At 41.2% G+C, this 12,591-nt stretch overlaps 1 protein-coding gene across 9 annotated transcripts in view; it reads right to left on the reverse strand.

The window, feature by feature from the left end:
- Positions 1-12,591, reverse strand: part of ST3GAL3 (ST3 beta-galactoside alpha-2,3-sialyltransferase 3) — a 237,435-nt gene that overhangs the window by 145,721 nt on the left and 79,123 nt on the right. For all 9 annotated transcript variants that reach the window (XM_044442715.1, XM_044442726.1, XM_044442694.1 and 6 more), the window contains one exon: positions 12,224-12,266. In XM_044442715.1, the coding sequence (XP_044298650.1) occupies positions 12,224-12,266 (43 nt within the window). The remainder of the gene's footprint in view (positions 1-12,223; positions 12,267-12,591) is intronic.

Genomic DNA, 12,591 nt, shown 5'->3' on the forward strand with positions numbered 1-12,591 from the left:
TGAGTTAAAAAGTCCCAGCCCCTTGAAAGCTTTCAGCACAACAGTGTTGCCAGGTTTCTGTACTTTTTCCAGCTCTAAAATATACTTTATCTGGTGCAGTAACCAGGCTTAAACATACATAGTCCAAGTCATGTCATAGACTTCTACAATGGCATTATGAGATTGGCAGTTTTATTTTCAATATCTTTCTTAACAATCCCCAACACTAATTTTCCTTTTTCACCGCTGCCACAACTGGATCAACACTCTCATCTACCACAATTACAAGGACCCTTTCTTGTTTAGTCACCATCAATTCAATTTGCACCAGCATATATGTGGAGTTTGGATTTTTGATCCAATGTACATCACTTTGTGAAGCCTCATCTTGTGAAGCCTCATCTCCATTGTTCACTCTTCTTTCTAGAAGAGAAGCCTATTCTTGGCCTAGATGGCAATAATTGGTTCTAGTCAAGTAGAGGACTGGCATTTATGGCAGAAGTTCCAAAACCATTTTATGTTCCAGCACTATTTCCAATTCCATTTCCAGCACTATTTCCAATTCCATAGTTCCAGCACTATTTCCAATTCCATTTCACCTGAGAGATTCCATATTGAATGAAAGCTAAGAGTGGCATCCCACCACAATCAGACTTCAAGAAATATACAGAATTCACAAAAGCAAATGATACCATGACAATTGGTGATTCATGAGAATTCTGTTATCCTTGAAAGAACATGCTTTTCATATAGATGGACAGCCAAATGGCCCCAAGGATAATAGCTATATTATCACACTGAACACAGAAGCTGGTGACTCTCTCACACTGTGCTTACTGAAATCTTCACAGCCATTTGGCATACAGGATACCTTCACAAACTTCATATTTGGACTAAGGTCTCTTGGTTGGACCAGTTTTAATGGGAGTTGTCACCACAGAGTTCAATCTGTAGTTTTCTCCCCCATTTTTGTTCATTTTTCTATTATACCATGCTTCCAATTTAAGATATTCTGTAAATACAACCATTTTCATATATGCACTAGTAACCCTGAAATTAGCTGACACTACTGATTTAAATTCCTCTGACAAACAGTAGGAGAGGGAGACAAACAATTTATTCTAGTTAGCTGTGCATGCAGTAAGCTTATACAAAGCCCAATCTCAATGAGTTTGAGGGAAACAAAGGAGCTAAAGCTGATGTAAAAATTTCTTATACTAATTTAGCAAATAAGAGGTATTTTAACAGATTTATAACACATATTTTAATAGAACGTGTTCCATAAGATAACACTGAAAACTCTCAGCAAATTAAGAGGGCATATAAGCAATGTCATGAAGTGTGGCAAAATTGCTCACCAGTGCATGGCTGAACAGTTAAAGTAATTGCTTATTTGCCTGTGGGAAAGGAGAATCCTATCCATTAAGGAATGAAGAGGCATTAGTTCTCCCAGTGCACCTCTGTCAATTCAGGACCGCCCCAAGAGTGTATATTCACTGTTGATCTGTTGGATCTAATTTCAGATGTCCCTAGTAATGAGCATCTACAGCTTTACTAAGAGACTTGTTCCACAAATGAATGTATCTTGATATAATTGGCATTTCTCCCTAACATTATATTTTCCCTTAGACCCATTCTTTCATAATTGGCTTTCTTCTCGTACATGCTTAATACCTATTAGCTATAAAGACTATTGAACAAACTTCTGTTGCTATTTACCTTAGTTAGATATGCTTAAAATTTATAACTCAGTCAGTTCAAGCTTCATATTGTTTTTTAAATAATTTGATCTAGTTTGGCAACATATTCTAATAACAAAAATATTTCCCAGTAAACTTGAAACGGGTAGGGAATAAATCCCATAACTTTACACTAACAAATTTATGATAACCGAAAGATTTAAGAGAGGGGGTAAGGCAGGTTTAAAGATAATGCCACACTAGTCAGTGCTATAAATAGCTTATATCACTCAATTTTCTCTAAAAGAAACCTATCTACTAAAACCTCATCAGATCATTCCTTTGCTACTTCTAAACAAACACTTAACAGCAAGAAGAAAAAGGAATCAGATAAATCAAAGGCCTTTGAAAAGAATATCTCTGTGTAATATAGTGCAAAGGTTAGTACAAGATAGATCAATCTCCACTGGCAGATCTCCAAAAGATTTGGTGTAAGGATTTCTGTCTTATAGTTCTTCAACAATCATAAGCAAAACTGTAGAAATAAAAACAAACAAACAGTCATGGCCAGTCTTTATTTTGAAGCTCACCAGCTTCAATTGAGCCCCACAAAACCACTGCTGCATAAACAAACTTCCAAGTTTTATTTGATCAAAGGCACCTTTGCAAAGCTCCTTCAGGTTGTAGCCTCTCTCTATAGGCCAGAAGGAGTCCGTACAGTTAATAACCAACTCCCACACAACCTTAAGCAGATAGCTGAGACCTATAGAGTTTTAAGTTGGATTTGATGGAAACAGCCAAAGAAAAAACATTTACTTATTTATTTAGAACGTTTGTATGCCATCCCATCGCATAGCCTCAGGACGGCTTACATAAAATAAACAAACATAATACAAATAGTACAAATAAAATCCAGATTCACCCTGGCTGCAAATTAAAACCTATAGATGATATTAAAAGTTGTTAAAATATTGTTTAAATAAAAAAGTCTTAGCCTGGTGCCGAAAAACAAGTAACGATGGCGCCAGGTGGACCTCTCTGGGGAGCGCATTCCATAGGTGGGGCGCCACTGCAGAGAAAGCCCTCCTCCAGGTACTTTGCTTCCTAATGTCTTTCACGGAGGGTTCCCAGAGGAGGGCCTCTACTGCCCATCTCAGGGGGCGGGAGGGCAAATATGGAAGAAGGCATTCCTTTAGGTATCCAGGTCCCAAGCCGTTAAGGGCTTTATAGGTAATAACCAGCACCTTGAATTGAGCCTGGACTTCGATGGGGAGCCAGTGAAGCTAGTAGAGGACTGGGGTTATGTGAGAATAACGCCCAGTCCCCATCAGCAACCTGGCTGCTCTGTTTTGCACCATCTGAAGTATCCGGGCTGTCCTCAAGGGCCACGTAGAGCGTGTTACAGAAATCCAATTGGGAAGTAACCAATGTATGTGTCACTGTCGTTAGGCAATCGTCCTCCAGGTAGGGACGCAGCTGATGGATTAACTGAAGCTGAAGGAAAGCGCTCCTCGCCACTGCAGTCACTTGAGCTTCCAAAGACAGCTCAGGGTAGAGGAGCACTCCCAAGCTGCGGAACCTGTCCTTTAGAGGGAGTGCAACCCCATTCAGGACAAGGTCCAGGTCACCTACCCAGGAGCTCAAACCACCCACCAACAGGACCTCTGTCTTGTCTGGACTGAGCTTCAGTTTATTGGCCCTCATCCAGCCCATTACCTCAGCCAGGCACCTGTTCAGTACAGCCACTGCCTCACCTGGATTGGTTGAAAAAGAGAGGCAGAGCTGGGTATCATCACTGTACTGATGATTCCGCAGCCCACACCTCCTGATGACCTCTCCCAGCAGTTTCATGTAGATGTTGAATAGCAAGGGGGACAAAATGGACCCCTGCAGTACTCCATGGCATAGCTGCCATGGCGCAGAGCCAAAGTTCCCCAGCACCACCTTCTGGAATCGGCTGTTGAGGTAGTAGCGGAACCACTGCCAAGCAGTGCCTCCTACTCCCAGTCTCGTTAGCCTATCCAGAAGGATACCATGGTCAATGGTATTGAAAGCCGCTGAGAGATCCAGGAGGACCAACCGGGACACACTCCCCCGTCTCTCTCCCTGCACAGGGCGACCAAGGCAGATTCAGTACCATACCCAGGTCCAAAGCCGGACTGAAATGGGTCCAGATAGTCAGTCTCATCCAAGAGTGCTTGGAGTTGTCCCGCCACCACCCGTTCCAACACCTTGCCCAAAAACGGGATGTTGGCCACCAGTCTATAATTGGCAGCCATCTCTGGATCCAGGAACGCCTTCTTTAGGACCGGCCTGACTACCTCCTCCTTTAGAGGGGCAGGAACCCGGCCGTCCCTCAGAGAGGCATTGATGACCTCCAGGATCCAGGCACCAATCCCGTGTTTGGCTTTGGTCAGTAGCCACAATGGGCAAGGGTCAAGTAAACAGGTGGTGGGACATACTTGCCCAAGCACCTTGTCCACATCATCAAGCCGCAATAACTGAAATTCATCCAATAATATTTGACCAGACGGAGACATTGGCACCTCCCCTAGAGGATCTGAATCACTAGTGGAGTCCAGCTCGTGGCAAATCTGAGCGATTTTCTCCTTAAAGTGCTGGGCAAAGTCGTCACAGCAGGCTATCAAGGGTGGTACAGGATCTTTCTTAGGGCCTGGATGTAGCAGCCCCTGTACCACCTGAAAGAGCTCTGCTGGACAGCACTGTGAGGAGGCAATGGAAGTGGAGAAGAATGTCTTCTTCGCCGCCCTCACTGCCACAGCATAGGCTCGATAATGAGCTCGTAAGTGTGTTTGGTCAGATTCATCCCGTGATTTCCTCCACCTACGCTCTAGATGTCTCCCAACCCGCTTCATCGCCCATAATTCAGGTGTATACCAAGGGGATGAACGGGCTCTGCCGGACAGGAGAGGACACTTAGGAGCGATCGTGTCAATAGCTCTGGCCATTTCCCCATTCCACAGTTCAACCAGAGCATCAACAGGAGTGCCAGCTTTATCAACTGGAAACTCCCCCAGAGCTTTCAGGAATCCATCCGGATCCATCCGGCTCTGAGGGAGGACCAACACAATAGGGTCTGCACCCTTACAGAGGGAAAGGCCGGCATCAAGCTCAAACTTCACGAGGAAGTGATCTGACCATGACAGGGGAGTCAGACATAATTGCGCACCCTCAGATCACCCTCTTCCTGCCCCGTTGAGAAAACCAGGTCCAGCGTGTGTCCACGTTCATGGGTTGGGCCTATGACATGTTGAGACAGCCCCATGGCCGCCATGGAGGTCATGAAGTCCAGAACCACCCCAGTTAGAACAGTCTCAGCATGGAGATTGAAGTCCCCCAGGACCAACATCCTGGGGGTCTTCAACACCAGCTCTGAGACGATCTCCGTCAGCTCAGGCAGGGAGTCTGATGGGCAGAAGGGTGCATGGTACACCAGCAGAATCCCCAATCTGTCTCAGTCACCCAACGCCAGATAGAGGCACTCTAGACCCAGTTTCAAGAGAACAGGAAGCCCCGCAAGGGAAATTGAAGCTTGATAGATTAAAGTGACCCCCCCTCCCCTCCCCTCCCCTCCGGGCGTGGCTGGTGCTGGACCAGATACCCGGACGGGCACAGTTGAGAGAGGGACACATTCCCCCCCACATTCTACTGCCATCTACCTGATGGCAGTAGAAAAGGTCTCAGGAAAGGAAGGGGCAAAAAGGAACATGGGTGTGCTGTTTTCTACTTTCACTACAAGACTTTAGAATGATAGGTGCAGGGACTAGAGAGACAGGATTCCTGGAAAAAGTTTTGAGCTGCCCCCACCCCCATTTATTAGCTTTCTGCTAAATTGATATTGACTGATAAATTTCCTCTAAAGTCATCCTAAATGCACTGTGATTGGAAATAAAAAAGAGAGACTCAGTAAGTTTTTATTAGGTTTGCACTGTCAATCACAAAACTGCATTCTTCCACTCCTTCCCCTTCCCCTTTGCCTGGCACTTTCCATCTATGGAGAGCTTGGGATGGGGAAATATATCAATTTTTAACTCACCTGTCTGAGACATCTGTGACCCTCCAGTTCTCTGAGGTGGGCTCTTAAGGTTTTGGATTTACTTTGTGAAGTTCTGCTTTACACCAGACAGAGCATAAATTGTTTTGCAACAACACACTTGGATTCCAGATTTGGGCTTTGTCCAGAGCAGATGTTCACTCCATCATACATTATGGTAAATATGGTATCAAAGGCAATGGAAACATTTTTCTACTATCTGGATATTCATATTGTTTATTAAATGTATCTAGCATTATAATCTGGACCATGAACTGACTGCAATGCAGGAAGACAGGAATGGAGTTGAACATGTAGAAGAGATGGCAAGTGAACCAACTGAGGAAGGACTTTCGAACTTTTCCTGGATAGCCTATCTATGTTATCAACATAACATACCTCCCTGGGATAAAGTTGGCTTCTATTGTTGTTATTTTGCAATTATTTTCATTGCACATGGTTTATGTTCATTTTTGCTTCCTTTTTATGCTGCCTCATTTTTTTCTTCCACAAATTGTGTCAATTGTGTTTCTGCAGCTGGTTCCTTACAGTTAACCCTTCTGACTTCTCCTAGTCTCCGTTCTGCAGCTTGTTCAGCCACTTTCTGGGTCTGTCAGTGGCTTTCCATACAGCCTCAATGACTCTGGAGGAGACCTCTGACTGCTACCCATGGTCCCTGAGAGACCCCTTGTCACATGACTAGATGGAGGCACTGTGAGTTAAGTCCAGGCAATGGTGACAGATACTAAAGCAAGAAAAACTGCTTAAAACAATCTAATGATAGAAAGAGACAAAGTGGTTCTCAGAATATTGATTCCTGTGTATGTACCTCTTGGGTAACTTGCAGAAATTTTGGGTCCCTTGCCAGAGAAAAAGAGGTGGAACCTAAATATAAGGTAACCAACAACTTCCTGTTTGTTATGATAACAAAACAGAGTTATTATACTTCTTGTTAAAGATGTTTGTTGGCCAGAGGGTGGAAGAAAGCAAATAATACTAACACAGTATGGATTCTGCAGGTGTCCAAGAGCAATTACTTCCTTGCTGTCTTTATGCACTCATGAAGAAGCTGGCACAAGGATTTTTGTGCATGCAACAGATGCAACGAAGGATGAGTAAAGGGAGATGATGGGCTCCACAGACACTGATGTAGTCCTGGCCGTGTCTGTATTGCAATAGCTAGACACTGATGATCTCTACCATTTGATGTCTTCACTAATTAATGATATATAGAAGATCATAACAATGTTTTACTTCTTTCATTAAGACTCTTGGTCTTAATGAAAGAAGTAAAAATATATGGGGAGTACTTGGATCAGTATTAGTATTTCCTAATGCTATTTCTGCACTTACATCTTTTGCAGATGCATTAAGAGCCATCCTGAGAGAAAGCTTTGCCAAATTAGAGTCATATAACAGTAGTTGTTTGTTGGTTTTATCATTGTAGCACAACAGTGTGAGAAAGTTCTGTTCAAAACAGAACTTCTCTGTGGTGGTGCCCCACTTATGGAATGCGCTCCCCAGAGAGATCCGCCTGGCGCCGTCATTATTTGTTTTTCGGTGTCAGGCCTTTTTATTTAATAAACCTTTTTATTAAATAAACCTTTTTATTTAAACGTTATTTTAATTGTTGAATTTATTTATTGATTTTATATTTATGCCGGGATGTCTCCAGATTTTAGGTATTTTATGTATTTGTATAGTTATTTATTTGTATTGGAAGCCACCCTGAGGCTTTTGCAAATGGGGCGGCATATAAGTGTTCAAACAAACAAACAAACAAACAAACAAACAAACAAATAAATAAATCAAGGTAAAGAGCACTGATGGCTTATTACCTAGTCAGGCAGCACAACTTCTGCATTTGAAAAAGGCAGTTCACCAAGCTGGACGCATCTGGGAGAAGCCCTAGTCATAGCTCTACACTTAACCTGACTGAGGAAATAAATGGGACTCATGCAAAGCCAGAAGCAAAGGCCTGTGACTGCAACATGCTCTCTTAGTGTGACTAGGAGAAGAAAGATGAGACATGTGGATTTGCCAGAAATTGACAAATGTATGGAGGATTATGTTAGCATAGTGGTGACTGCACTAATCCATGTAGTAGTATTAAGTGATAACATTGCCTTGAATTTGTCTGTTATAGCTTAATTTGTTTGTAGATTTAATATGATATAGTAAAAGTGGTTGATACTATAAGACAATTTTTGGCTAGGCAATGCGATGGGCTAGGCTGAGAGGCAGTGACGTGCAAAGTCACCCAGTGGGCTTCATGGATGAGTAGGAACTAGAATCCAGATCTCACGAGTCCCAGTCCAGCAGGAGGGAATGTTTCAGTTTGGATTCAGCTTTTCTAATGGGCAGATGTTTTTCCAACATCTCAAAGAGAACATTGAGATTTACTTTGATTTATACTGTTAAGCTCTAAGAACTGTGCTTGCAAGGTCTTATCTAAGTTTACTGGGAAGGGAAAAAAGATGGGGAAATACCAGGTATCAGCATAACCTATTTATTTTAAAGTTTTCTATCTCACTTTCCAATTACAAGGCCACCAAGAAGGCTACAACAGATTTAAAAGACAATACATGGTAAAATCATACCAATAAGTCTTACAGATCACACCAATAAGTTACTGGTGAGGAGGAAAAAGAAACAGGAACAATGCCACAAACCACAATGGGCAGAAGAAGAATTAAAATAAGCCAAATGCTGAATGTAATATATAAGGAAATGTATTGAGGGAGTGAGGAAGCCAATCAAGTTTCCGAACAGAAAGAGCTCCATAACCTTACCAGACCACTAGACAGATCTTATCACATGTCCCAGGCTGGCAAGCCTCTGAAAGCAAAGGGTCATGAGGGAAGACATCACATTATGAAGACAGAGGGAAGGCTGACTCTTATGAGAGAAGACAGTTCTCTCAAAAGCCTCATCCAAAACCATTCTGACTTTAAAGACAATAACTGGCACCTCTTACTGCACCTGGAAACAAACAGGAAGTCACTGCAACTTATGGAGTACCCATAATATAACTCCACAAAGCTGACCCCAGTTACACACTGGCTGCTGCATTTTAACCAACTAGAAGTTTGTGGAGACTTTTCATGGGCCACCTTAAAGCACAATGCAACAATCCAAACCAGATGTACCAAAGTACATGTAACTGTGGCTTTACCTGTCACAGTATTTGTTCATGTCCTCCTGAAAGTTCAATATTTATGTTTTCAGCTTATATAGAAAAAAACCACTATATACATCCATGTCTGAAATGAGGAGAAGCAAAGAAAAGTTTTTTATTAATGCTGTGCAGGAAACTCATTTGAGTAAACACTAGTAACTCAAGCTGCACTAGCTTAGGCTGCATCCATTTTTATGGTCTTCTCACAGTCAGCCTGGGTTGAGTTTCATTTGAGTCTGAGAGGGTGAAGGTTGTTATTTTTGGCTCGCCTCTTATTTTGGACAAAGACCTTAATTTCTACACATTTCATTTCTTGCAGGAAAGGTTGCAATTACACTTCAGTATGCCCTTTCTAGTATAGATATGGAAGATATAATACCACCATGTAATAAAACAAAGACAAATTCTCAGAGTTTACAGAATGTGTGGGAAGTAGCTGATGGGAGAAGCCGCTGCCACCATCCCCTCAAAAAATTCTTAGTTGTAATTAAATTGTCTCCCTGGAGACAACACTGATACAAGTTTGTGCATATTTGTAGATATGACACTGGACTGCAACACTGCAAGTCATTATGCAGCAGGCAAGAAAATATTGGGGCTTTTTTCCACAACCAGTTTTTTACTGAATCCTTCATGCAAGTTTCTGTGATACAGAACGTATGTGTGGTAACACCTCCATCCGCAATTATTGATGGTATTGCTTAATCACAGACTGCTGATGTGAGACTACTCTTCTAGTGACGGGCTGGATAAAGGAATAACTTCCAAGTATGTTTTATATGGGCCAGATGTATGATATATAGCTTGGCATAATTTATAAACAGAGCCTAAAACATCCAGAGACTGTCACTGTGCATAGCAATTCATGGTTTGATTAAAGCTTTACATGTAAGTTGCCTCCAAGTTAAACATGAGCAAGCACACACCTCAATGAGAACACAGTCTATTTTACAGTACTTCAGTACTGACGACTTGGTCCTTGCACAATTTCACACAATGCCAACTCTCAATATTTTTTTAATGCAGGAAATGTCTCCTCATTTCAATTCCCATGAATCCTAAAGAATAATACTAAGTAATCATTATCCAGCCGTGAACACAGCAATTGTAAATGACATCACAGTAAATAGTTTTGGGCTGGGCATCAACAAAGTAGGCCAAATCACATGAGAAGGGAAATCACAAACAGCCAAATGTGAAATGCCTCTTTTATATTTACACTAGTTGACTCATTTCCCAGATATTCTAGCATCTTGGCTATGAGCCAAGGGATAAGCCTTATTCAAAAGCTAGCTTAAGCCAAAAAAAAAAGTTTGCTTCTTTCTTTATCTCTGTTGGTAAAATGATAATTCCCTTTCTGCAGTCAGTAAGCAGTGACTGAATTGTTGCTATTTCACCAAGTCATAGAAGGATGGACACGCCATCACCAATTAAGGCACTGTTACAGAATTACATATCAGCAACAGAATTCCAGGGGGATAATTACATCTAGAATACAGCGGTATAATGAAACCATTTCTGTCAACAGGGTCATCAGCCAGACATAATATCCATGTAGTAGCTGCTCTCGGCTCCAGGATTAACTTATTAAGTTCTGAAGAAGACATCGCTTTTAACTCTTTTTCTTGTCAATATGCCAAGCACCCCCACAACGCCCCCAATCTTTTCCACATATGGAATCCTCCAAATACATCCAGCAAAATTTCTCCCTGTGGAGGTAAAAAATGAACAATGCAAAGTTTGAGGTCTTGTATTAGTGTGACATTAGGATGTGCCCTAAACAGGCTGAAGGCCTGAAAGAAAACATGCCAACTGGTGTTAACAGCCAGGGTGGCACAATAGTTAAAACGTTAGACTGCGACATGCAAGTTCTAGGCTGTGGTCCTTGCTCAGCCATGAAGCTCACTGGGTGACTTTGGCCCCATCACTGCTTCTCAGCTTTACCTACTTCACAGTGGAAACCAATGGAGGAGTATTGAGGCACATTAAAGACAACCAAAAGGAAGAGCCTAGGAAGACCTGAAACAGAATAATACTGGTTCTATCACGTCCAACCAAATATGTGAATATATACGTGCACATATATACCATCTTCAACTTTTATATGTTAATTAAGCTAGTGAAAGCTGCCTCAGTCTGTGAGAACACCTGATGCTACCAACAAATCAGCATGTTTCATAGCTCCAGTTTTTTATGTCTTCTTATTGCTACAGACTAACATGGCTACTGGTTATGGCTTACTTCAATTTAGTTTTCATTTTACAACTATTTTATACCACTGTGCTGGCTATTTATGAAATGAGACAACTGAAAAAGCACAGTACTGTATTCAATTGCTGGCAGTCAATGAACAGTGTTATCTGATTTTTGCAAGTTAGCCCTACATCTAAGAAAAGTTCTTACAGCTGAAGAAATCTGAACTGCCTGTTCAAATTCTTTCATTTCCCCCACATCTATCTGCAGAATTTTCAGATAATTCAGTATGTCCTACTTCACTGCCCTCTGAAACACAAGTACACCCTGTTTGTATTGCATTAATGATAACTTACGCTCTCAAAGTGAGAACCTCATATGCACTTTCTCTTTCCTATGTACTGGGATTGAAAAAGCCTCTTATGCATGTGTAACAAGGAGCTTCTACATTTAGAATATCACCAGATGTGAACCATTCTTTGCTGAAAACCAGCATCTGCAAGAATTTAAACTCCAATAACATAATAGTACAATCTACCAACCAGTTTACTTTATACTTGGCCTGCAGAACTCTGACACCACTAATCAAATGCTTCAAACTATACCAGCATCCACATTTGGAGGAATGTTAAATTTCTGCCCACTGAAATCCTTCCAAGGGATGCTTCCTACCATTTCTTTTAGAATGAGTGGTTTTGTTTTCAAGTTATGACATAGACAAAGCAAGATGACAAGCTTTTCTTAAGACTATGTTAAGTAGTATACTTAAGCAGGCTACTCTCGTAAAAGTCCCCCATGTTCAATTGAGATTGCTCCCAGGTGAATGTGCATGGGATTGCAGGCTGCAATTTTACATATGCCTAAGTGAGAGTGAGTCTCATTGAACTCAGTTGCTCTTTTTTTCCTGAGTAGATATGCAGAGTGCTATACTTTAAACCAACCAGTGCATGTGCTTTTGGATCTTTTCTGCTGAACAAGAGTATTGCTCTTAACTAAATCACAAGAATTCACCAGCTATCTCTGTTGCTTTGTGCCATATTAATGAGTGCTCCCCTCTATAGCAAAGCTTATAATTCATTTTGTCTGCAGAGAAAACTGATAATGTTAGATCAAGTTAAGGCCTTCCATAGGTCTACTCACAATTTGGAATCCAGCTTCAGGAGAAATCCCAGTTTGTCATATTCTGAAAGACAAAAGCAGAAGACTTCAGGTAATTAAAAAAATAAGAGTCTTCATTATCTTGGTGTTACCAAAAGAGCAGAAACTTTTTTTGGAAATGCCAAACATATTTCTATTTATTAACATTAGGATTAATAATCAACAGTCTTACTAAATGTATTTCTGCATAAATAATTTTTCCATTTCTTAATTTTCTAAATCAGAATGCTTGAACTATTCTTTAAAAAGACCATATAACAAAAAGTATGCATTTTTTTCTTTCAGTGGATTATTATTATTATTATTATTATTATTATTATTATAACATTTCTATGCCGCCCCTTGCCGAA

This window comes from Varanus komodoensis, unplaced genomic scaffold (assembly GCF_004798865.1).
Source record: "Varanus komodoensis strain SLA01 unplaced genomic scaffold, ASM479886v1 scaffold1, whole genome shotgun sequence".
Taxonomy (NCBI): Eukaryota; Metazoa; Chordata; class Lepidosauria; order Squamata; family Varanidae; genus Varanus; species Varanus komodoensis.